At 42.1% G+C, this 26,994-nt stretch overlaps 1 protein-coding gene across 5 annotated transcripts in view; it reads right to left on the bottom strand.

Annotated features, from left to right (window-relative positions):
- The window catches only part of LOC149165308 (uncharacterized), a 427,682-nt gene that overhangs the window by 59,279 nt on the left and 341,409 nt on the right, over positions 1-26,994 (bottom strand). For 3 of the 5 annotated variants that reach the window (XM_089431106.1, XM_089431109.1, XM_089431107.1), the window contains one exon: positions 24,638-24,741. The exons of 1 other annotated variant lie outside the window; for it this stretch is intronic. In XM_089431106.1, coding sequence (XP_089287232.1) covers positions 24,638-24,741 — 104 coding nt within the window. Of the gene's footprint in view, positions 1-23,840; positions 24,144-24,637; positions 24,742-26,994 lie in introns of those variants that run through there. One more of the 5 variants, XM_089431108.1, reaches the window with a different exon arrangement.

Here is a 26,994-nt window from a genome sequence, read left to right as displayed (position 1 = left end):
TGCACCAATATATCACATGTATTATAAATCAAACTTACTTTCATATGCATACATGAGTCATTTATGAAGGTGATATTTTCATCATACCTTAGGGCTTACCTTGCCATCCAATACTACAACTAATAATGTACTATACATACCTTGTAATATTTAGATACCTTTGCAACTTGTAGGTTTTATTTGTCATAGGTAGTTGTAGCACTTGCATATTGTAATTTCCGGATGCTACTTTGAAAACTTACAAAAAATTTCCTTAGGTACTTCTCTCCTTTTCTAGCACCAGTTCTTCTCTTCCTACACTAGCTTTCTTTTCTTGAAATTTAGATGATCCTCAAGAAGGATCTGCTTATCACATCTCATCTAGAGGTTAGAAGTATTCACATACTCAAATATGCAAGAAGCAATAATCAAATCAATAATCCTAAACAAGAATAGAATCACAAAGAAGTAACATAAATCTAAAATGTACTTATCTTTAATGAGAGGAGATCAACTCCCTCTTAAACCAATCTTCAAGAGTCAATACTGTCCATTATCCATGTAATAATGTTTCCTTCAATATTTCCATCGATTTCATCAACAACTAGGCCTAATTAAGGTTAGCCCAACTAGAACAACTTCTCATTGATCATGATAAGGTTTCAAAATTGCAAAACTCAAGCCTTTCTCTTATACCAGGGTTTCTTCCAAACCCTAATTTCTTGATATCCATCAAACCCTAATAACCAAATTCCCTAGGGTTTCCTTTAAACCCTAGTATTCTTTTAGGTCTCCTCCATCTTCTCTTGCTTCCATTAAAGGTGTCTTCTTAGGGGTGATCTCAATGACTTTTCTTTAGCCCAACTCTGGTACCATGTTAATTTTTTTGAGGGCTATATTGTTCTTTGCTTTAGATAATTGCATTTCATAGTTTACATATTTAATTCACCTCACAACATCATGACATCATATGCAATTATATGGAAAGAACAATATCATCAACAATGGAACGAAACATAAAGGAACAATAGAAGAAAAATATTCACACATAGAGACATTAGGATTTGGTTAGAGACCAGGGAAAACCCCACAAGGGGGAAAACCCTTTCAAATTCTTCTTCTTATTAGATTGTCATAAAATGTTCAGCAAAGAGAGAATACAATAATCTATTTCTTCATTCAAAAGACCATCCATCAAAATAACCAAATCATATCCCAGAGATGAACCCAACAATAATACCAGTGAAAACCATGATTTAGAAGCTTGCGTTCAACTGTCAAATGAAACCCTAGGTCGTGTTGAAGAATCTAGGGCATGCACAATTACATTGATTCTTTGTTACATGATAACAATTTGTGAAGTATTTAAACAATTTATCTTAGCTTGATGTTTACTTCATTATTAGCATGTGTATGTTATCTTCATCATACTGCTATAAAAAGCAAAAGAGACAAGAACACAAATGTTTGGATTTCTGCCAGAGCCAAAACCTCTCCCCCTTGGAGAGGAAAACCCGTTCTAAATTCTTCTGATAGAGATTACATTGACGAATACCAAGACCATCACTGTTGGGCGCGGGATCTCCCAAGGGCAGTTTTGGGGCTTAAAGCCCATATTTTGGTCCAATTTTGTGATACAAATGTAAAGACTCCGCATTTTGTGGTCGCAGAGCCCATAGTTGTTAAAGAGTCATAGGGTTGTCCGCCCTTATTTTGATAATGTAACGTCGGTTGTAAAAGATCTACCCATGGTCCGCGGGATCCCCCAAGGGCAGTTTTGGGGCCTAAAGCCCATATTTTGGTCCAATTTTGTAATACAAATGTAAAGACTCCGCATTTTGTGGTCGCAGAGCCCGTAGTTGTTAAAGAGTCATAGGGTTGTCCGCCCTTATTTTGATAATGTAACGTCGGTTGTAAAAGATCTACCCATGGTCCGCGAACCATGGGATTGTATAAATAGAGCGAAGCTCTAAGTAGTTAAAAAAAACTAATCAATGATGAAGAATTGAGTCATATCTTTGGAGCAGAAGTCTAGGTTGGGTCGTAGCGTAGGTAGAGGCTCTACAGCTGAGTGTGCAGAGGCTTAGAAGTCCGTAGCTGAGTGCGCGTACCCCTGCAGCTGAGCGAGTCGAGTTTGTAATCATCTGGAATTATCAATAAAGAGAAGTATTCTATAATTTTTGCGTCTTTATTTCTTGTTTATGCATCTGTTATATTGGGTATGAATTTCACTTCTAATGCTTATATGATGCGCGAATGTGTATAACTGTATTGGTTAAGTGAATGCAAGTAAGAACATTTATTTACGCGAAGCTAACTAAGATCTGTTAATAAGATAAGTAAGATACTTAGCTTAGTTTGGGAGATATCGTAGTTCGCTGCCCTAGCAGCGTGAAAGGACTTCAGCCCTTGGTTAGGGCTACGCAGAAGTCGATTGTAACAGTTCGCGAAGGTACTAAAGGGTAGAGAAGAGGGATAAGCAACCTGCACGAAGGCATGTATAGTTGGAATAAACCGACATCACAACCATCTCAAGGGTGCGGAAACTTGGTTCCAGCGTACCCCATACTGCTTCGAGTGAGACTTTAGTCTGCACTCTACGGGCTGATGCTGAAAGGGTCAGTAGTGTAGGGATCTGTTTGGCTAATTAACGCTGAACCTGGTTCAGGCCCCCTCAAGCCAACAAATGGTTCCGATGCCGGGACCGAAATCTGCATAAGAGATGTGTGATGCCGTATCATTGGAATCCAACTAAGAAAGAAATTGAAGGCTAGTTGGACAGAAGGATTCACGAGTTCGCGGCACAGGAAAACAGAAACCCACGACTGTCAAAAGAACAGTGGCTAGACAAGTACCTATATACGGAGATCCATGAAATCTTTTTCGCGTTCTTCTCTACTGAGTTATACGAGTGGATTGCTAAGCTAGCAGATAGCCAAGGAAGGTGGAAACTTGATAGTCCTATTGTGTGGACTCCAGAGCTAGTGCGAAGGTTGGAAGCATCGAAGGATAAGATCGTGCGCGCCGTCGATCATTGGCTCGATCGCATTATAGGAGGATTTGTTACTAAGTTCGCAGTTGACACCTTAGTCAACTATAGCGAGGTAGAGTGACGCTTTTTCAAAGGACTGCGAGGTAAATACGTAAAATTTTTGAATACTTGAATTAAAATGCTGTTGTGCAAAAAGCGGGTTATGCAACTACCTTAATGTTCGGGTCTACGCGAAGCGGAAGAATTTACAAAAACGAAGGAAATAAGGGTCTAGAGCATAGCCCCTTGATTTCACCTCCGCGAGGAGACGAAGAAGGGATTGCGAAGGTCCCTCCGCGAAGTGCTATTCGCTTGATAAGAAAGGGATTTCTGTGAATACCACCCCCGCCCACACCACCTCCATCTTCACCGCCATCACCTCCAACTTCATCCGTACCACCTCCACCACCACTGCGATTCAGTATGGCAAACACAGTGAAGTTGCCTTTGTTCAAAGGCTTGGCAAATGAGGATCCGGACCAATTCTGGTTCATTGTGAGGGCTGTATCAGAAGCTCAAGGTGTTACAGATGACCATATAAAGAAAGCAACACTGGTTAGTGCTTTGCAAGATCACGCGCTAACCTGGTATATTAAATACTCTAGCGATAACTGAATGCTAGAGTAGTGGACATCCAAGCAACACTGAATAGGGAATTTAGCAGGCCTAAATTTGAAGTGCAGTCGATTGTTGGATTCAACGAGATCACGATGCTACCAGGCGAGATGCCTTGGGAACTAGAATATAGGCTGAAAAGTACGATCCGCGAAGCCAACACGAATTTGACAGATGGACATCATCGCGAGTGGTTTGTGGCTTCGCTACTACCACACTTAAGAAGTGCGTTGTCGCAGCAGAAGATAACAACTCAAGCAGAGGCCTTGGAGATTTCCATGAGACTACATGAGACCCCGATGCAAGATCCTAACCTAGGAGTTCAGCAGATCCATGTGCAGCTGAAGAATCTGTGCCTTGAGATGCAAAGCTTGAAGCAGGATAAGACGGTTCGACAGAGGCACATGAAGAAGTATGGTGCATGAAATGCAAGAATCAGGGTCATGACAAAGATCACTGCCCAGTCTTTACAAATTACCTTGTAGGAGGAGGACCGATGCCTTTAAGGTTGGAAGCTCAAGTAGGACCTAGCGCGACGCTTGCTTTGTGGTGCACTATCTGTCAAATAGCCGGAAAGCATGCCACGGATAACTGCCACTTGTTACAGAAGTATACGCAAACTCTGCAACAGTTGTTCTGTAACTTTTGTAGGTCGGTGGGACATGATGAGCGTACTTGCAAGAGCTATGAATTGATGATGGATAGAATGCTCGCCTACAGGGTTCAGGCCGAAACGTGACCCCTTGACTAGAATGCAGGGATGGCGCGGACAAGATTTTAAGGGCGGAGGAGGACCTGGTAGAGGTCATAAACAATTGATTTTCTACAATTGCGGAGGGCTAGGACACTATGCCCGCGATTGCACTAATCCAATGCGCCCGTCGTGCAAGTATTACACGTTTTGTTCATGAAACAGAAGATTGTCCTACGTTGATATCCAGGATACGAAACAAAGGAGTGCTACAGCTTCCCCTGACTCAGAACATGCAGAGGATGAGGTCTGAGCCATGCGAGGAAGATCCAAATGTAAATATAGTGCTCCGAAGAGGAATCGTGACAAGGGATGACCAGGGGAAACAGTCAGAAGACAGTACGTGGGTTCGCAAGGCCCTGACAAAAGAGGCTGAGTTTGATTTGGAGTGCGCTCGGGAAACCTTCATGGAAGCTAAGAAGAGCTTCACTGAAGCCTCCACTTCAGGAAGCAAAGATAAGCCTGAACCGAAGATGGACCCCTCTATGTTCACTACTTTCCTCGAAACTTGTATGAAGTTACTGCGCGACAGTAAGGCTGTGAAAGGGTTACAGGAACTCATCAACAGATGTGCTGGGATCGCGCCAGGAGAACCGTGCGTAGTTCGAAAGATTGGAAAGCATAAAACAAGGACGGGGCATGAAATGAGACTCACCACGCAGATCGGAGAATACGAGATGGATCAAGTCATTCTGGATTTGGGATCAAATGCGAATGTTCTACTGAAACAGACATGGGAGCGAATGGGGAGACCTGCGCTGCAATGGTCTTCGATTGAGTTGAGGATGGCAAATCAACAGAAAATCATACCCATGGGTCGATTGTAGGGAGTAACCGTGGATATTGAGAGAGCGAGCGCGCTAGCGGATTTTGAAGTAATAAAGATTGTTGATGACAACAATCCCTACCCTGCACTTCAGGGAATTGACTGGGCTACTGATATGAATGGGGTAATCAATCTGAAGAAACATAAGATGATCTTTGAGAAGAAATCACTGCGCGTAATAATATCCCTGGATCCTGCTGAGGTATCGCGATATACGGAACCAGTCCGCGACTATGAGAGTGATGATGATCTGGACTGCATTTACAAGATAACAGTGTGAGACCAAGACTGGGTGAATCCCACCGCAGATGTGCGGATTACATGGGAGTGCCAGAGTTCCTGCACTTCGGATTCTGACGAAGAAATAGAACGCTCGCAAAATCGGTTACGCGAGGTAACTACGCTAAATTGCAACATGATGACCCGGTCGCTGCATTGCGTGTTATCAGAAGTAAGAAATCTGCCTACTTATAATGGTCTAACTGAGATAGATACCTTCTTGGATGCATTTGAAAGGGAGGTGCCAGAAAAACAACGCTTCCAGGCCTTGGACTGGGTACTGCATGCTACGCCCGCAAGATGGTAGGGTACACACAAAGGAAGCTTTGATGATTGGCGCGAATGTACGAAAATGATGCGAGCACGATTTGGGAAGCCTAAATGCAATTGATAGACAAGTATGATGGGTAGGATGATCCGTGTGTGCATCTGGCCAAGTGGACGCAGGCCTATGGAGAAAAGCCACAACCTGAGTGGGTGCACCTGTTCTGTCATACCGTGGATGTTATCCCAATGAATTGGTATATAGAAACAGAGCTCCACCATGGGTCAGGTGAATGGGATATCTTGCGCGAAGGGTTCATGATGACATTTAGTTTTGAGAATGGATTTGACAACATTGATGAACCGCTACAAGAGGTGAAAGCAGCGATCTTTAGGATACCACAGGATCCTTTAGCCCTGATTCAGCCTGAATGGGCTACTCAGCTGAGTATGTTATAATGTAACTGCTGAAGAGGAGGACGAGGATCTGCGGAAGATTAACATTCCAGAAACAGAAGGCCACCGCAAGGTTCAAGGACCACAGATTGAGAACCCTGATATAACCGTGCCGGTGAAAACTAAACAAGTGAACATTGGTACGGAGGTAGAACCCAAATTCGCAAAGATTGAAGACTACAGGGACGACGCGACGGTGGATAAGGTCACTGAATTACTCTGCAAATATCAGGAGTTATTTCCGACCAAGTTTACGGATTTGAAAGGAATAATCGGAGATCTAGGAGTAATGAACATGTTAAAACCCGACGCAAAGCTAGTTAAGCAGAGGCCTTACCGCTTAAATCCGAAATACAAGGAGAAGGTCCGCGTAGAACTAGACAAAATGCTCGCAGCAAGTATCATTGAGGCTGTGGAAGAATCCGAGTGGGTAAGTCCAATGGTGGTGCAAGAGAAGAAGCAGAAGGATGAGATAAGGATATGCGTGGATCCCAGAAAACTGAATGACGCTTGTGTGCATGATCCTTTCCCAACTTCATTCACGGATGAAGTGTTGGACAATGTAGGTGGTCAGGAAGCGTATTTTTTCACCGATGGGTTCTCTAGGTACCACCAAATCAAAATCGCGCTGGAGGACAGGAGCAAGAAAACCTTTGCGACTGAATGGGGTTGCTTTCAATATACTGTAATGCCGTTTGGATTGAAGAATGTGCCTACTATCTTTTCGCGCGTGGTTGTTGCGGCATTTAAGGAGTATATTCACAAGTTCCTGGAGGTCTATTTTGATGACTGGACTGTATTTGGGCTTATTACGCGCCATGTAGCGAGCTTGCGTTTGATGCTAGATACCTGTTGAAGATACCAGATTGCGCTCAACCTTAAGAAGTGTCTGTTTTGTGTTCCTTTTGGTAACCTATTGGGGCATGTGGTTTGCAGACAAGGACTGATGGTAGACTTTGCGAAGATCGCTGTGATTCTGAACTTGGAAGCACCGAGAAGTGTGAAACTGCTGCGCGCTACTTTGGGGCATATGAGATATTACAGAAAGTTTATCAAAGGCTATGCCCAGATCACCGCACTGATGGAAAAACTATTGAAGAAGGATGTCTCGTTTTGCTAAAACGATGACTGTAAGAAAAGCTTGGATATATTAAAAGAAAAGATGGTTACCGCATTGATTCTAGTCTTCCCAAACTGGAAGAAAGAGTTTCATGTCCATGTCGATGCGTCATGTATAACGCTGGGGGCAGTACTAACACAGGATGGCGGAGAAGGCTTGGACCAGCCTATCGCGTTCGCAAGCCGCAGATTATCCAAAGCGGAGAAGAACTATTCCACCACTGAGTGCGAAGGGCTAGCTATGGTGTATGCACTCCAAAAGTATCGACACTACTTGCTAGGAGGCCACTTTAAGATGTATACAGATCACTCCGTGCTAAAGTACTTGGTCAATAAGCCTGTGTTGGGGTGTGAATTTGCAGATGGTTTTTTCTGTTCCAAGAATACGATTTTGAAGTTGTTGTAAAGCCTGGACGATTGAACGCGGGACCAGATCACTTGTCGCGCATCGAGACAGGGGAGGAACCTACTAGTTTGGAGGAAGGATTACTTGACGCGCAGCTCTTTGCTGTGTGTGTCACGGATGGACATTTCGAGGATATAATACACTTCCTAACAACTGGAACTGCGCCAGAAGGATACTCTATCCAGCAGAAGAAGGAATTAGTGGTGTGCGCTGCAGACTTCTTTGTCATTGCTGGGCATCTATACAAGATGGGGAATGATGAAATACGGCGAAGGTATGTGCCTGAGTTTGAACGAAGTAGCATCCTCGCGGACGCTCATGGGGGCACCACGGGAGGACATTACGTAGGGAGAGCAACCGCACAAAAGATTCTACGCGCAAGGTTGTGGTGGCCAACCCTTCATCATTCGAAAGCATATTGCAAGGCATGCGACATATGTCAAAGAACAGGTAAGCCATCGCGGAGAGATGAAATGCCTTTGAATCCACAAATGATGTTACAACCTTTCGAAAAGTGGGCAATAGATTTTGTAGGACCTATTTAGCCTCAAGGGAAGACAGGCGCGAGGTACATTATCACTACGACGGAGTACTTGACTCGTTGGGCAAAAGCGCAGTCGGTGAAGGATTGCATGGGCGCAACTGCCGCGAAGTTTCTATTTGAACATGTACTAACACGATTTGGCTGTCCAAAGATCTTGATGAGTGATCGTGGTACGCACTTCCTGAATGAGACGATCAACGCACTAACGGAGGAATTTCAGGTGTATCACCAAAAGAGCACACCTTATCACCCACAGGTTAACAGGACAGTGGAGGCATTCAACAAAGTGCTTGAAAACGTGCTGACCAAGGTATGCAATGCTCAGCGAAGTGATTAGGACCTACGCATACCTGCAGTGTTATGGGCTTATCGGACGACATGCAAGAAGCTGACGGGACAGACACCTTTTAGGCTTGTCTATGGAGTGGAAGCCGTAATTGCTATGGAGTACATCGTGCCTAGTCTGCGCATAGCAACGCTCACAGGTATGACGGATCACGGAGCCCTGGAGGAGAGGCTTGCGTAGCTGGATGAGCTCAAAGAAGAATGATTTTTTGGCTAGATTTCACCAGCAGGGCCAAAAGCAGCGTGAAAAGGCATGGCACAATCGACACATTAAGCTGCGCACCTTTAAGGTGAATGATCTGGTGCTCTTGTATGATAGTAAGTTTGATAAATTTCCAGGGAAACTTGGAATGCATTGGCTGGGGCCGATGCTATTAAGGAGATTACCGACGGTGGCGCTGTCCAGTTGGTTAAGTTAAATGGAGATCCCTTCCCAGGAAAAGTGAATGGCAGTCGTTTGAAGCCACACATAGGTGGCCTAACCATCTGACTAGCCGACAGAAGCACAGTCTTAGTGCTCCAGGCAGTTGAAAGGAGGCACGAGACTATAAACTACACTGCCTGGGAGCTGCGCGACTTTAGGACTGTGGGAGGCAGCGAAGTGTCACAGGGTCTGCGACAGCGCGAAGACAGCTGCGCTAGCGCACAGGTCTGCCGGAAAGTGACCTTTAAAGTCACTATTCATGATTTGATGGTTGGTTTGAGGCTAAATGGATTGGGCGACAGGCATTTAAGGCGAACTTTATGGGTTAGATTTTTGAAAATCTACCGCCAATCTAGCATTAATGGGTCGAATATGGGGAGAATGGTCAAATTCAAATTCAAAAGGCCCTATAAATTACAAGTAGCTGTCTAGCGAAAAACACTTGGCATTTTAAGATCTGAGTTGTTGCGCTATCAAGTGTGTATGGACCTTTCGAACTTTGAGGCTTTGAGAGCAAGTTCCGTGTTTGAAACATTGTTGAAGGAGATGCATGACCTCCTGACTAGAATGATGTCGACACTCGACGAAGCCGCGTAGGAAATTGCGGAAGTGGAAGCCCCAGAGAGCGCCAGAGCGATAGTTGAGGTTCCTAAATCACCCAGAACACCGCGACCTAAGAAGGATAAGCAAGCCATGATCCCGGTGCACGTCTCGCCTAGAAATCCACAAAGGACCAAGCTCACCTTGCAGGAAAAGGGGAAGGCCATTAATCTGGAGGCCAACGAGGAGGAATCTGAAGAAATCCTAGTGGATGAGGAGGATGAAGAAATGGAAGTTGAAACCCAAGGTGCGGACCCTATTATCCGGTTACCTGAATATGTTCCTCCGCAAAAGGTCAAAGCTAAAATGCCAAAGGACATAGATGAGAGCAAGAGCTCTCTGCAAACTCCGTTGCTCCCAGACGATATTGTTTTTGAGGGACCGCACTTGGGGCGGGTTCCTGTGTTGAAGTTTGAAGATTGGGACCTCGTAGACCACGAGAAGTTCCCGCATTTAGCGACTGAGAAGCTAATGCGCCAGAGGATTGACGCGACTACTGGAACAATTCAATTGGAGCCGCGGACATGGCTCAGAGGTGTAGAGAAAGCCGGGTTGCTTAACCTGCTCTGGGTGCCGCATTACCACTGCGTCCTAGTGACCGTCTTCATCATCAGGCAGTTGCTTTGCCTGGTGCATGATGGGTGTTTGTGGCTAGAGGAGCCCATCCCCATCACAGACCATCTGATTCACCGGATTACACGACTGCTTTACTCAGGGGAGGATCCAGCCAACATTTCAGAGGGAAAAGGTGGCAAGTTGGCCCTCGCGGAAGCGATGAAGAAGAAGTTCAAGTTGGAGAAGAAGAAGCGAGGGTATGCCATCTCTAGCATTAACAACCTTGCAGTCAAGGTCGCGACACAAATACTAGCAGGGAAGGTGATGCGGAAGTGCCACGTGGATGAGGTGCCTGTGCCCGTGGTTGCACTAGTGGCCCAATGTGCGGAAGGAGTCCAGTTCAACTGGGCGAACTATCTATGTGGCAAGTTCCTTGCGAACTGTCGTGAGGCACAGGAGCAGGGAAAAACGTTTCACTACATGTGGCTCCTGTTGTCGATAGTATTGGTGGCATGGGAGCTGCTCGAAGATAGCCAATTCCCTTCGGTCACGCTGGACCTTCCAGAGGCAGCGAAGTACGCTTTGCTGTGGGCGACCAAGGATGCACAGGTATCAGAGAAAGTAAGATCTTCTGGGTTCTAATGGAAATGAATATCCGGATGGGGATCAATCGCAAGCCGTGGTTGTCGCCCACAATCTATGCCAACTTGCAGAGCTTTGTAGAGTTCAAAGCGGATTTCCACCATGTTTTTATTAGGGCGCGGAAGGACCCTACAAAGACATGGCACAAATTACTGTACTTGGCGACTGACGATGTGATATTTGCAGTCCTTGAGTCTTCGTTGCTGGAGTGGCGTGGGGGCCTCCAGAGTGACGCACTTCAGCTAGCTCCGTGATGGAAACGGACAAGTCCCCTGTGCAAAGCAAGAAGGAAGAGACAAAGCTTCGGATGGCACAACTAGCAGAAAAGCACAGGAAAGAGGAAGCAGAGGCTAAGGCCCAGGCAGCGTGTGACGCTGTGAAATTGGCCGAACAACAACAGAAAACAGGAGAAGAAAAGCGCGAAGGAAAAAAGTCACCTTCACCTGAACCAGAGATAGACACAGAACAAGGTGGCGCAGACCCGCAAATGACGTCCACCCAACTCAAGCGTTTGCGACCACGAGAGCAGACAGTGCCACGAAAGAAAAAAAGGCATCGAAGACATCTTTTGACCCAATCACTCTCATTGAGGGGGATTTGCATGATATCGGCGAAATGGTGAGGGATGTCACCGCGAAGGCCCTCTAACAGTTTTAAGAACAACAGCAGTTGGTATTAGGGGCTCTCCAGACAGAGTTGCAGGAGTTGCAGGTTCGCACTCCACAGGCTGGCACAGTGTCCACCAGCCTCGCGATCGACACTTCGGTTGCCGATGAAATGTTGCGCACAAGGGTGACCAACATGATAGTTCTACTAGATGGGGCACTTACTACAAAGAAGGAGGCCGTCAAGCCCACAATTAGCAGTTTGAAAGGGGTAGGCTTGAACATGGCTATGCTCCCTCGGGAGGCGCTCTACCACTTACAGGATGGAGTCACCACAAAACTTCGGGCCATGGAGAGTCGTGCTCTACAGGTAATGAGTGAGCAACGCATCAACATTGAGCAGTTGGACTTGCAACGCAATGAGGTAGTGGAGCAGAACAAACAGATAATGCAGGTAGTGGAGGAAGCCTGCCGGATGGTCCCAAAGTTGGACATTTAGGCAGAAGAACCCGTGGAGGCATGCGTCTGTAAGTTAGCCACAAGGGTGCGTGACGCTCAAGCAGAAATGGCCAGGGTTCAGCGAGAGCTGAACCTACAAATCGGAGAATTGCAGTTGAAGGCACAGCCTTCAACTCCATCGGAGATCAGGGAACAACGTACCACTGCTGTTACAATAGCAATGGGGGCGGTTGACAATGCAGTGGCAAACTGCATGCAGCCTTTCGAACAATCATTCGAGGTCCTAACCACCCTGCCGGAGGACTCGAATGTAGAGCGCCTAGAGACAGAGCCGCGCGAGCTCCGGCAAAGGTATGATGAGGTAAAAGGGATCGCGCAGACGGTTGCCCTTACACAAAGGTTTGCACAGATGCAGGAGGCAAAGGCGCTCAAGGAACAAGTAGATGTCGCTTGGCACAAAGAAGCGGTCTTAAAAGCACGCCTACAACCATGGATAGATGAGGCTTATACAATTACAACCTCCATTGAAGGAAAGCTCGCGAAATTGCAGGTAGCTCAGCAAAATATTCAGAGCAGGCAACCACTCAGTGCGCTGCCGAAGTTGCGGTGATCCAAACAGAGCTGGGAGGTCTTCGCGCTAAGATCTCTGCACCTGCAGAGTGACTCGAGGGCGAGTCATGATGATTGTGTTGGGGGCCTGTTGGGCGCAGGATCCCCCAAGGGTAGTTTTGGGGTTTAAAGCCCATATTTTGGTCTAATTTTGTAATACAAATGTAAAGACTTCGCATTTTGTGGTCGCGGAGCGCGTAGTTAAAGAGTCATAGGGTTGTTCGCCCTTATTTTGATAATGTAATGTTGGTTGTAAAAGATCTACCCATGGTCCGCGGACCATGGGATTGTATAAATAGAGCGAAGCTCTAAGTAGTTAAAAAAAACTAATCAATGATGAAGAATTGAGTCATATCTTTGGAGCAGAAGTCTAGGTTGGGTCGTAGCGTAGGTAGAGGCTCTGCAGCTGAGTGCACTGAGGCCTAGAAGTTCGCAATTGAGTGCGTGGACCCCTGCAGCTAAGTGCGCAGGGCGAGTCGAGTCTGTAATCATCTGAAATTATCAATAAAGAGAAGTATTCTATAATTTCTGCGTCTTTATTTCCTGTTTATGCATCTGTTATATTGGGTATGAATTTCACTTCTAATGCTTATATGATGCGCGAATGTGTATAACTGTATTGGTTAAGTGAACACAAGTAAGAACATCTGTTTACGCAAAGCTAACTAAGATCTGTTAATAAGATAAGTAAGATACTTAGCTTAGTTTGGGAGATATCGCAGTTCGCTGCCCTAGCAACGCGAAAGGACTTTAGCCCCTGGTTAGGGCTGTGCGGAAGCCGATTGTAACAATTCACGAAGGTACTGAAGGGTAGAGAAGAGGGATAAGCAACCTGTGCGAAGGCAGGTATAGTTGGAATAAACTGACATCACAACCATCTCAAGGGTGCGGAAATTTGGTTCCAGCATCCCCCCATACTGCTTCGGGTGAGACTTCAGTTCGCACTCTGCAGGTTGATGCCGAAAGGGACAGTAGTGTAGGGATTTGTTTGGCTAACTAATGCTGAACCTGGGTCAGGCCCCCTCAAGCCAACAATGACCCTTTGACATAATCTGCCTCTCCAAGACCAAGCCATCAATCCTCTCCCTCGAGCACTGCTGAGATCATCATCTTGTTGCTCCTCCAGCTAGGTCACTGCTGCACCATGATTGCTTCATTAAGATCTTCTTTACTGCTGTAGCCTTCATCGAGGTTATGATCTACAGGAACAAGATCATAACTGAAGTAGTATCATGACTGTACATTAATCTAGATTGAGATAATCTTATACTATGATGAGATCCTTTCATCATCATGTTTAGTCACCAAGACCTTGACACTGCTTCTTTTCATTATGGCGAGGCTGCTCCTTCTCATTACATCGAAACTGAGATCACTGATCTACAAGATCAATATCCATCACTGCTCTTTGTAGCACGTCAAGACTGTATCACATTTAATCCGAATGTTGTGGTAACCAATGAGATTGTATGTCTCTTCTCACAGGTATGTCAAGGGTTTCTGCCATAGGTATGCCGAGGGTTTCTGCCATCATGGAAACTTACCGAGATAGTATAGATCTACACCACTGTAGTTTCTACCAACATGATCTTTATTGAGCCAAGATAGGTCGAGGATAGTCCATCTACTGTGTCCTCATTCGAAGTTGGTTTTGCCTCATCTATAGGTATGCCGAGAATGAAACAGTGACATTACTTCATCATTTTCATATGCCCAGATCTCATACAACCCTTCTCTATTCATCCGAATCCATCTCCTTCAAATCATAGATATGCCGAGAAGGGATAGGCCTTGGTTCTGCTGCTCCTTATACCCATCCGAGGAGGTAGCTAAACCCTTAGACCTATTTAACTTAATGCGGATCTGACTGTAGCTTCTTGCTCCTTGATTGCGGCTCCTTTCTCCTTGACTGTGGCTCCTTGTATGCGAAAATCTCAGAGGCATCCGAAATTATGTTGTGTCATTTTCGCTGACCCCTCCTAGGTATTTATAGTAGTGAGCCACCTATATGAGCCAACATGTGTTTATGAACCGACATGTCTATTTCTTCAAGCCGACATGACATGTATTTATTTAATTCATTTATTTGGAGCCGACATGATCATCTCCTTATCATTTTGCTTGCAAACTTTGATAGGCTTGCTTTTGAGGCATTGATCTTGGTCTTGGAGGGCTGTTAGACAACTTTGAAGACTTGTACATATTTACATAAACTCATGAAGAGTTTCTATACACATGACATGACTCTTTGACATATAAATAAATCCTAAAGACATCAAGAAGAATTTCTTCACCTAGTGACACTTCTTGCTCATGAAACCCATGTAGCAAGATTACAAAAATAATTTATTTCCTTTCATTACATCAAATACAAAGATCATGTCATTATGAAGACTGAACCTACTTACACTTTCTTCAACAGGTCCCATTCGCACGAAGGGAGAGTCATGCGTGCGACTGAAGCTTTTTGGTTGCATGTACATGCTTGCATGTGAGCAGCTGCAGCCGGAATTTCTCTGTAGCATCCCTGCTATTGAAGAATATTGGGCAAATAATTTTTAGTAGGATTCTTTGTTACTTGATAACAATTTGTGGAGTCTTTTTACTTTTTCTTGTTAGCTTAATCTTCTTATTATTAATGCATGTGTGTGTACTTCATCAAACTGCTACCAAAACATAAGAACAAGAACACAAGATGTTGGCTCTCTGCCAGGGCCAAAACCTCTCTTCTCTTGAGAGGAAAACCCTTTGGTAAGTTTTCTCTTATTGAAGCTTCTTTCTTGATCAATGCCAAACCCTAGACCCTTGACTAGAATATCCTCCAAGCAACAGTCAAGTCCTTTCTCCTTTCTGCACTTTGTTTCCCGACACTTCGTCTTCCTTCTTTTGGCACTTCGTTCCCCGACACTTCGTCCTCCTCCTTTTGGCAACTGGTGATGGACCTTGTTTATGTGAGCTCTAGAAGAGACTTCAATCTTTGGTCCTTGGTGAGATCCTTCACCAATGAGGATACCTTCCTTCCCTTGATCCAAATTAGCTTCTTCTTGAGGTGTAGTTGCAGACTTGATAGGGCTGCACTGCAGCCCTAATTTCTCGCACATGTGGGAGGTTTCCCCTATACTTTGGTTCCTCTCTTCTTCGCTTGAGTAGGAGGCCTTATAGGCCTAGGTTGCTAGCCCAAACAATGAGATATATAGGATTGTTATCTTGCTGCTGTAGTGACTGTAGATTGTCCTCTATTTCTCGCACATGTGACTATTTTTCACCCTAAAAACAGTCCCTTCAACTTCGGTTTAGGTCTCTCCTTCTTCGCTGCACTAGAGGCTCCTTCTTCTTCGACTTTTCTTCTCCTTTTTCGGTCTTCCTTGCTCGCTGATTTCAGAGGTCATTGGTTGACGTTGTAATGGAGTGGACAACCTCTATATATAGAGGATTGTCCCTCCTTTTAGGCCGACTAGAAGACTGCAGGCCGACTTGAATTTATTCCATTGTTTTGCTTCATTTGGAGGATGTTGCTACATGGAGAGGACTTGGACTTTGCTTGGAGGTATTCCTTTGACCTTTATACTATTTTATACATAGTGTAACATGCCCTCTAAGGGTCTTACATAAATACTTTGACTTTTGACTTCCTAGAAGCACTTAAACATGTGCTTGACCTACTTCAATGAGCAAGAAACTCATTGACATATATTATAAAAATAATATTTCTTTTCTTGAATAAATACAAATATCAAAAGTATATTTATGAAGACTAAACCTAGTTACACTTTCTTCAACACTCCCTCTTAACTAGGGAGGTATTAATACAACATTACAAGGTGTTTGGCTATGTTTCAATCATGAAGAATTCATATAAGAGAATCTGGATTTGCAATCCATCTGTTATAGCATCATATCCATCAGTATTGTCACAGTGCAAGGCCTTGACTAACAACCCCCATCTCTTCATGAGATCATGAGCTACAATGTTGACGAGATCAATGATTTATAGACACCTTCATCATTGTCTCTCAAGGTACATACCCACCCGAGTGTTCTCTAAGTATGACCTTCTAGGACTATTCTTATCTTGGGTTCCCAGCCTTCAAAGAATATCGGTCCTCTTGCCTACTCTTGTCTTCAATGCCCTACACATCCTCAAAGAGTATCAGAAACCAAATAATTACCCAACCCTTCCATTCTTTATTCCCAAGTGAAGACAAGAATGTTGTGTCTATATTTCCATTCATGGCCTTCATCTAGACTTACGACTGTTAGTCTTAGTCTAGTGCATGACCCATGAGATGGAAAAACACAAATGTCACTCCTTTGTAATTAGGGGTGATCCAAAACTCCCTCTTGATTAGGGTCTTGTTAGAGCTCTCTCTTAACTAGGGACTCCTTCATTCATTATCAACTTCTTCTTTGTGAGTCCTTCAGTTGCTTGATCTCCTTTCTTGCTTGATGTCATGAAGTCTTTGTTCAAACTTCTTCTAGGTAGGGCACCATCCATTGATCACTTTCCTTCCTGGTTTGTCATGTCATTGCTTCCTTCGTGGAAAGTGTCTTTCTTGCCATACATCAGGTTTTCTTGTCATCTGGCTACTCCTTTGTCATCTGTCCATGCTTCAGAATACTCTTCTCATGGATGCTTCGTTGTACTTGCTTGTTTACATGCTTCGACCTAGTAGCCCATTATGACTTCATCCTGATATTGCTTCAACATTGCTTTTTCTTTTGTTGGATGGCTTCTTCATCACGACATCTTTGTAGAGTAGAATCAGTTATCTGCATCTTTCATATCTCCAAGGCCTTCATAGGTGTTAAGGGTCCTTCCTTCCTTTGTCAGAGTTGTCCTGCCTTCTTTTGGGAGATATCTTCAAAATATCTTGTCAGATAGTGATTCTCGGTGATCATTGTGTTCTTCACTTGCTTGATCTCTTTCTTCATTAGCTTCTACTTAGATACGTCAACCATCTTATGCTTCTTGTGAGATCATTTCTTCATTGCTTGCTTCTTGGACTAGTCAGCGTTTCTTCTTGCTTTGTAGTCAGCAATCTTATACTCCTTATGTGAGCATATTATTTTGTTGGCCTTCACTGCATTGTAGTACATGCCTTCGAGCATGTTCCTGGTGAAAGAGATTCTTTCATACTTGATCATGTTATAGAACTATTCCCATGACTCAATAATATACAAATGATAACATGACTAAACTTTGATGCATACATACCTCATCTTGATTCTCCTTTGTGTTGAAGGAAATGTAACTAGCTTTAGTCTTCATAAATGTACTTTTAATATTTGTATTTATTCAATAAAAGAAATATTATTTTATGATATATGTCAATGAGTTTCTTGCTCATTGAAATAGGTATAGCACTAGTTTAAGTGCTATAGGTGAGTCAAATAGTCAGAAGGAAATGTTGACGGCATGTTACACCATGTATGAATATATAGGGAAAAGCTCCAAGCAAAGTCAAGTCTCCTCCTATGCAAAGGCATCATCAAGAAGCCCCTTCAAGCATGCTACACCACCATAGAAACGATCCGAAGTCTACTCTTCAAGTCGGCCTACAAGCAGTCAATGAAGTCGGCCTAAAAGGAGGGAAAATCCTCTATTTATAGAGGCTGTCCACTCCAATACAATGCACTCACTTCACTTTGATATTAGCACAGAAAAAAGGCTAAGAAAAGGACGAAAAAGAGGCCTTCTAGGGCAGCAAAGGAAGAGAGAAAGAAGCTGAGGTGAAAGGGACTATTTTTCTAGGGTTATCACAACCACACGTGCGAGAAAGGAAGGGTCTGCCTGCGGTCATTACAACATAAAACTACAGTGACACATCTCTCTGATTTTGGGCTAGTAAACAAGGCCTATAAGGCATCCCAATCAAGCGAAGAAGGAAAGAGGCTAAAACAACAAGTAAACTCCAACACGTGCGAGAATTTAGGGCTGCAGTACTACCACGTCAGGTCTGACATCTTACATGAAGAAGAAGCTCAATTGGTAAAGAGAAGAAAGGCATTATCCTATGTGAAAGGGTTCACTTAGGATCAAAGAGAAACATCTCTTCTAGAGCTAGCATAAGAGAACTTATCATCAAGAAGTAGGAGAACAAAGTGTCGAAAGGAGGAGGACAAAGTGCTGGAAGAAGTGCCGGGGAATAAGGTGTAGAAAGAAGGAAGGACTTGACTTGTGCTTGGAGGATACTCTTTGTCAGGGGTGTAGGGTTTGGCATTGATCAATAGAAGCTTCAATAAGAGAAATTCAAATAAAGGGTTTTCCTCTCAAGAGAAGAGAGGTTTTGGCCCTGACAGAGAGCCAATATCTTGTGTTCTTGTTTTTATGTTTCGGTAGCAGTTTGATGAAGTACACACATATGCATTAATAATAATAAGAAGAAGAATAAGCTAACAAAGATAAGTAAAAATACTCCACAAATTGTTATCAAGTAACGAAGAATCACTCTACAATACTTTGCCCTAGATTCTTCAACACTTTGATCATCTTAACTTCATTTGGTTGTCCTTGGTGTGGTCCTTCTTGCTTCATCTTAGCTTGCCTGCATATCATCCTTTTCTTGAATCCCATGAATGGGATTCCTAATGAGACATCTGCTTTGGTTTATGAACCTTCTTTTGAAGATTCCATCATAGGATCTTAAAGACCCTTGCCTTGCAAATGTTTCTTTTCTTTTGATGATGGAGGTCTTCTAAGATTATTTTTCATGATCAATTTTCTTTCATAGTGGATGAGGTCCTATTCTAGGTATGCTCCTTAATGAATATCTTGAGCTATGTTCATCATGCTCCTATATTCTAAAAGATATTTCTAACCATGCATTTTTGTTCTCATTTATAAATGCTCTTTCTACATGAGTATCTAGAACTCTATGTACTTTTTGTCTCTAGATTCTAGAAGATGTTTCTAGCTATGTAATTTTATTTTATTCCTACATGCTCCTATCCCACTCAAAACCTTGAAAGAAGACTTGAAGTAAAAGGTTTGACCTAGTCATAGTAGAGATCCGAAGGATCTTCCTTCTTTTCTTCTTCTTTCACCTCTTGAGTCATGTGAGCTTCTTCCCTTTTTCTTTTGTTGTTGTTGTTCTTCTTAAGCTTAGGACAATTCCTTTTGTAGTTTCCATATTTTTGGCATCCAAAACATTGGATTTTGGACATGCCTTTGTAGTTTGTTCTTCGTGGACCAAATTTGCCAAATTTTCCCTTTCTCTTGGCCATGGTAGCAAATGTTTGCTCCTTTGATCCCACAACTTCCTTTGCTTTAAGTCTGGTTTTGCATAGATACCACATTTCACTGAGTGTGGTTGCTTGCTTCTTGGCATATATGCTTGATGTGAAGTTGCCCCAATCCTCAAGTAGAGCATTGAGTACTACAATTGTCATCTCTCTATCCGACATGACTTCCCCAAGCTCTTGAAGTTGATCTCTCATTTCATAGATTTTTCATGAAGTAGGGAGCTATTCCTTCCTTTGTTATCTTCATCTTGTCAATTCATTTCTTAGAGATATTACTTCTCCGGTGGTGGATACCGAAAATAGCTCTACTAGCTTATCATAAATTTCTTTTGATGTTTCAAATTTGGAGACATAAGGAATGAGAGAGTCTTTGCTTGATTCTATTAGAATCCTTTGTGCTCTTGTCTCATCCTTATTGTACTTAGCTAAGGTTTGAGTTTGTTCCTTAGCAGGGATAGTGATATTCCCTTTGATATGTTCTAGAAGTTCATTCTCCTTGAGAAGTAGATCAGTCCTCTTCTTCCATGCAAGAAAGTTATTGGTACCTACCAATTTGTTGCTTTCCTTGTAAAAGGGCATTGATGTATATTCAGAAGGGGACATATACTTACTTGATAGATTTTTGAGATGTAATGGATTTGCTTTCTCCTTGAAGACTTGATGGATTGTCTTCCTAGGATCTTGATGTTCTTCAAGTTGCAGGGATAGTGATATTCCCTTTGATATGTTCTAGAAGTTCATTCTCCTTGAGAAGTAGATCAGTCCTCTTCTTCCATGCAAGAAAGTTATTGGTACCTACCAATTTGTTGCTTTCCTTGTAAAAGGGCATTGATGTATATTCAGAAGGGGACATATACTTACTTGATAGATTTTTGAGATGTAATGGATTTGCTTTCTCCTTGAAGACTTGATGGATTGTCTTCCTAGGATCTTGATGTTCTTCAAGTTGCCTTCTCCAAGTGGATTTGCTTCATGACTTGTAGCTTGATGTAGGTCCTGCTTCAATCTGCTCTTCTTTGTAGGTGCCTTTATGTAAGGCTCTTATTCTTGCTATGTAGTCTTCCTTGATGAATGAGAGGTGATAGGCCTCCTTTTCCTTGAGTAGATTTGGCTTGATGCTTCAACCTTGTAGATGACTTTCCTTGATGAGTGTTCTTGAGTTGCCCTTTCCTTGATGTGTCACCTTAGCTCTGATACTTGGGAAAATAAGTTATAGTAGGATTCCTTTTTACTTGATAACAATTTGTGGAGTCTTCTTACTTTTTACTGTTAGCTTAATTTTCTTCTTCTTATTAATGCATGTGTGTGTACTTCATCAAACTGCTACCAAAACATAAGAACAAGAACACAAGATGTTGGCTCTCTGCCAGGGCCAAAACCTCTCTTCTCTTGGGAGGAAAACCCTTTGGTAAGTTTTCTCTTATTGAAGCTTCATTCTTGATCAATGCCAAACCCTAGACCCTTGACTAGAATATCCTCCAAGCAACAGTGAAGTCCTTTCTCCTTTCTGCACTTTATTTCCCGACACTTCGTCTTCCCTCTTTTGGCACTTCGTTCCCTGACCCATTGTGGACCTTGTTTATGTGAGCTCTGGAAGAGACTTCAATCTTTGGTCTTTGGTGAGATCCTTCACCAATGAGAATACCTTCCTTCCCTTGATCCAAATTAGCTTCTTCTTGATGTGCAGTTGCACACTTGATAGGGCTGCACTGCGGCCCTAATTTCTCACATGTGTGGGAGGTTTCCCCTATACTTAGGTACTTCTCTTCTTCGCTTGAGTAGGAGGCCTGATAGGCCTAAGTTGCTAGTCCAAACAATGAGATATATAGGACTGTTATCTTGCTGCTGTAGTTACCGCAGACTGTCGTCTATTTCTCGCATGTGTGCCTGTTTTTCACCCTAAAAATAGTCCCTTCAACTTCGATTTAGGTCTCTCCTTCTTCGCTGCATAAAAGGCTCATTCTTCTTCGACTTTTCTTCTCCTTTTTCGATCTTCCTTGCTCGCTAATTTCAGAGGTCATTGGTTGACGTTGTAATGAAGTGGACAACCTCTATATATAGAGGACTGTCCCTCCTTTTAGGCCGACTTGAATTTATTCCATTGTTTTGCTTCATTTGGAGAACATTGCTGCATGGAGAGGACTTGGACTTTGCTTGGAGGTATTCCTTTGACCTTTATACTATTTTATACATAGTGTAACATGCCCTCTAAGGGTCTTACATAAATACCTTGACTTTTGACGTCCTAGAAGCACTTAAACATGTGCTTGACCTACTTCAATGAGCAAGAAACTCATTGAAATATATTATAAAAATAATATTTCTTTTCTTGAATAAATACAAATATCAAGGTACATTTATGAAGACCTAACCTAGTTACACTGTCTTCAACACCTGCAACTGCGAACCAAAACCCTAATCTGCACATGCGAGCTCAGACCCTACAGTTTTGAACTTGAGCGAACGAATTTACTATGAACCAATTTCAGACTTGTGCGACCCAAAACCAAAGAAGAGAAAAGAAAATGCTTAATGATCTCCAAATGAGGGTCACTTGGCTTATTTATAGCCATCCAAGGGTGTCCAATTTCTCTTTTGGGCCAAGCTGTCCTTTTGTGCACATGTGGGTTTCCATATTAAAAATATATTTTTCCTTGACCAAATTAAATTCTTCCAAAGGCTAGGAGGGGTCTTGCTTGACGAGGAAGATTGTCCAATGGAGGGAATTAATCCCTGAGCTGCAAAATTAACATTACAGTATGGGTTGGTTGGGGTAGCAAATGCTCTAGCCTCTACCTTATACAAAGGCTATATTATTAATGAAGCCTTGGAACAAGTTGATAGAGGTAACAAGGAGGTATTCATCCATTGAGGAGGTCCCTTAGAAATACTTGTACAAGCTGAGATTCCCCTTGCAAGCTTTCAAACTAAGCTCTCATCATGAGGGATCAAATTCTTGACATCAAAGAAGAAACTTCGCGTGCGATATGTAACTTTGTATCACTGTGAAGTGATATCTTGAACAATAAAAGCCTTATTGCTAGAAAATCTACTTTGTTAAGCGATAAATATCTATCGCTAGAAAACTACTTTATTAGGAAATACATATTCTATCGCTAGAAATCCGCTTTGATAAGCAATGTAGGTCTTACAACATATTTAGGTTATTTATTTTCAGCAATATTTGCCTTGGTTTAGAACTTGTATGCATTCACTTGGAAAAGTAAAAATATCATTTTACATGCATTTTCAGCCATAAATTAGGGTTGACATCCAAGATGTATCTTCTTTTTGTATGTGTGTTTCCACCAAGGAAAAGTGTTCTAATTTATTGTCTTGTTTACTCATTAATTGGGCCTAATTTTCCACTTGTTTATCATATATTCCGGGGCTATTTTCTTATTACAGTTATAAAATATTGACATGACGTAAATTGTTGATTGAAACCCTTGTTTATAACAGCAAAGTGTAATTTTTTAATTGCATGTGTTTGGAACTTCTTGGAGCCTATATTGGTCAAACTAAGCTCTGTAGATTTAGTCATTGGGACCTTTGAACTCACTCTCTTAAAATTAGGCCTAAATCACCGAAAACCCTAATCATTGCATGGTTATCCTTGGGTGAAATCTTTTTACACAACCTTTAGGGGGCATTTAGCATAAGCCTAATTAGGTTACTTGATCTCTAAGATCTACTAGGGAAACCCCCCTTGTGGTGGATTGTGTTTAACCACAAAAATGAGGAGATCTATTGCTAAGTTGACAATGGTAACTCTCTCATTGTTGCTCTAAGTCTAGGTTGTTTAGTGAGGCTTTGCACTAAGGTGCTAGATTTTGTAGTAACATTGATCTTCATGGTTTACTGTGCATTTCTGTTAATAGGGATGGAGAGGATTACATGTAAGTGGTTTTTGTGTTTTTCATACACTTGAGATTTACATCCTTCAAAGTTCATTTGTATGCTTTACAAGGACAAAAACAGTCCTAAATTGTTAACGGAGATCAAGCATCTCCCAATTGTGTCTCATGAACAGAACATGTGGGCTTATAGCTGTTTATAGGTTCTTCAAATAATATTATGATTATGAATTGATGAAAAATGTCTTTGGTCTCTTTCCCATGGTTGCCCTTAGAAAACTTCCTTTTACATATATTGTGATGGATGCACTGAATTTGGTTCATGTGATTCATGCCACAAGGACAAGGTTGTCATCCACTTCCTAGCCTTGACTGCATCAAAGTTTCCCCCATTCATGACAGGTATTATCCAGAAAAGGACAATGCTTTCAAACAAGAATCAAATACAACCTGTTTGAAAGGACAGACACAAGGTTTTATGTTCCTACTTAACTTTCGCAACATATGTAAGTCTTAATGAGTTGGCTCCAGAAATCTGTAACAGGATACCTCACAATCAATCAAAATCAGAAATTAATAACTGACATGTTCAACACGCTAGAAAGATAATGCCAAAGCACTAGTTATGGTTTTCTTAAAATCAAGGTCAAACAATTACATATGACATAATTATCTAATGCTACTGAGAATTTCATACAGAATAATTTTGTTTCCTAACAACTTCCAATTACTCAGGGTTCACCTCAAATCCTCTAACAAAAAAATAAAAACATGAACTTCCATATAAAATCTTTAAAGAAATCCATAAATTCAATTTGGGTAGGATTGTATGTTCCTATGTAAAAAATCATTTCTGAAGCACATGACTGACTCTATAGATGTATTTTCCAGTTTTTCGTTCAAAATTATTTTCTGATTATTAGTCTTGACAATATCATAGTAAAAATGGTTTCACCTCTATTGAAGGGTTGCACGTAAGCATTTCTTCCATTAATATAAGGTAAATGTCAAAACAGAAATAGAAGTTACCTCCATCTGGACGTTCAAGTGGTTTAGCAATTTGAGAAACTGCTTTTGATTAACCTCAATTTCTTTTCTCATGAACTTACCCTGAACCATCAGAACTGCAATTCCTGCAAATACAAGCAGTGTCAAAATCTTGAAAGCATTTTTTAGGGCAATTACACTACAGGTTGGGAATTGGGACACCCATAGTGCAAGTTCCACTTCACAGGGAATAGGAACCACACTTATTGTTTCAATTGAGAAATATCTTTCCTTCTTTTCAGTCTTACACCATTCCTAAGAATTAGAGAGAAAATTACATCTTGATTCCCATTCCTAGTATTAATGTAATTGTGAGATCTCTAGAGAAAAGAAAAACATATATCATTTTCTACGCTTTATTGCTTAAAATGGTCTTCAGGAAGATCATGAATAGTATGAGCATTCTAAGGAAAATTTCCACTGGTTACATTGCATAAACGTTGTGCACAATTCCCTCATGAAGGGAAGCATTCTGACCTGAGCTCCCTAGACATTGTTACATGTCTTAACTTGCAAGGCAAATTAAGAAGCAGTATTTGGAACCTGTTACAGCTCAAACTTGCTGGGGTCCTAGGATGGGTTTTGGAGGGACTACTACTAGACAAAGTGGCAACAATGAGACATGAATCCACTGTCACCTCAGTCAATGTCCCCTGCTCTTTACGGACTTTCACTGATGGGAGGAGTCCCAATGTTAAGGAAATCACTAAATTGTCGAGGACAGTAACAATGTACAATGTGATTTCCAAAGCCCATTCAAAGGACAGACTCAGATAATAGGCTGTTTGTTTTAGAAGCAAAATAAGGGCTCTCCAAGAAAGACTTGAGAGAAGGATGACCTCGGGTTTAGGAATATTAAAAAATGATGAATGCCTAAGATAAAAACTTCCAAAATCCCTCACTTGTGATTGATGTGTTTATACTAGGGTTCAAAGTGACACAAGGATGACCCATTCAATTGAAAGATTCAATTAAAGTGTGAGCTTTGGGAGAAGCTAGGGTGACTTCCCACGAAAAACCCCTTGAGAGAAATGCTATAAGAGACCAAGGGTTGAAAGATATATCATGGTAAAAGGCTCATGCAATGATCACCTATAGTTAACATAAAAGGTTTTGAATGATGAACTACAAAGTGCAAACCTTCAAAAAATCCCCAAGTCAAAGCAGCGTCAAGGGTTCCCTCTTGGTGTGAAAGCTAGGGCATCAATTTATTTGAAATTCCACCATTGGAATTCGTTCAAAATTGGAGGATGCCTAGAGGGAGACATAAATGAAGAAGCTTGTTCGGACAAAATCCTAAAATTCCTCCTCCCTAAAGTTTGACACCAAGCCCTAGAAAATCTCCTTATCATTAGGGGACGAAGAAAAGAGGAAGACAAGAGGTGAAAAAATGATATTTCATTAAGCTAATGTGATCACCAAGGATCTAGGACCAATGCCTAGCTATTGGGAAGATTGGAGTCAAAATGATCAATATTTGGGAACTTTGCTCTTCAAGGAGGCCTAAAGAAGCAACTTCACTACTAATGGATGTAGCTACATGACAAATTTAGACTTTTATACTTCTATATGCAAGATTTGATGGAGTTTCAAGGTAAAAGGTGCACAACCTATGCCTAGGAAAATTCGTTCTTCTGGCCAAGATGAATAACATATGCAACGAGTCAAGATTACAAGTGTTTCATAAATTCGCATTAGTGTTCCATACATTAGACATAAATGATCAAGAATTTTGCATGAAAATAGCACTTACATGACAAGAGAGTATATCCATCCATCACATTTGCAAAATAGAGGCTCCAAGGGAGATGGTGAAAATATTCCACACATCAAAATGCATTTAATCATCCAAATCATTCCACAAATTGCAGGTTCGAAATCTTTAGAAAGATATATCCCAAATCCAAGTGATGACGAGAGATCAAATGATCCTCTCTTATATTGATCCTCCAAGGGATTTGAATGGCCTAATTATGCCTAATAATGCCCTACAATAAAAATAATGTGCAAAATAACATCATTTTGGTGACAAGCAACCCAAATAGCTCCGTAATATGAAAAATAAGCCTCTCAAGCAGGGTCAAAATGATAATACAATAGCTAGGAGGGCTGTTGGAAGGCTTAGAGAAGTCCCTCATGTGCCATAATGAATAAGAGGGATCCAATAATAGTGTTGAATGGGGTGGCCCCTTGATCTCCAAGCAAATGACCCGTGTTGCTTCCAAGTGGATGTGGGGGCACAAAAGCATCCTCATGGGTCTCCAACTGAATTGGACAAGCATGTATCTCATCTGCAATCACTAGAACAATGATGCAAGCCCTCCCTTGTTTCCCATGGT

Source organism: Pinus tabuliformis, chromosome 5_1 (genome assembly GCF_031772625.1).
Source record: "Pinus tabuliformis cultivar Carrire ecotype Pingquan chromosome 5_1, CPIR1, whole genome shotgun sequence".
Classification (NCBI taxonomy): domain Eukaryota; kingdom Viridiplantae; phylum Streptophyta; class Pinopsida; order Pinales; family Pinaceae; genus Pinus; species Pinus tabuliformis.
The sequence above is the reverse complement of the archived record's forward strand: the minus strand, read 5'-3'. Positions and strand labels throughout refer to the sequence as shown.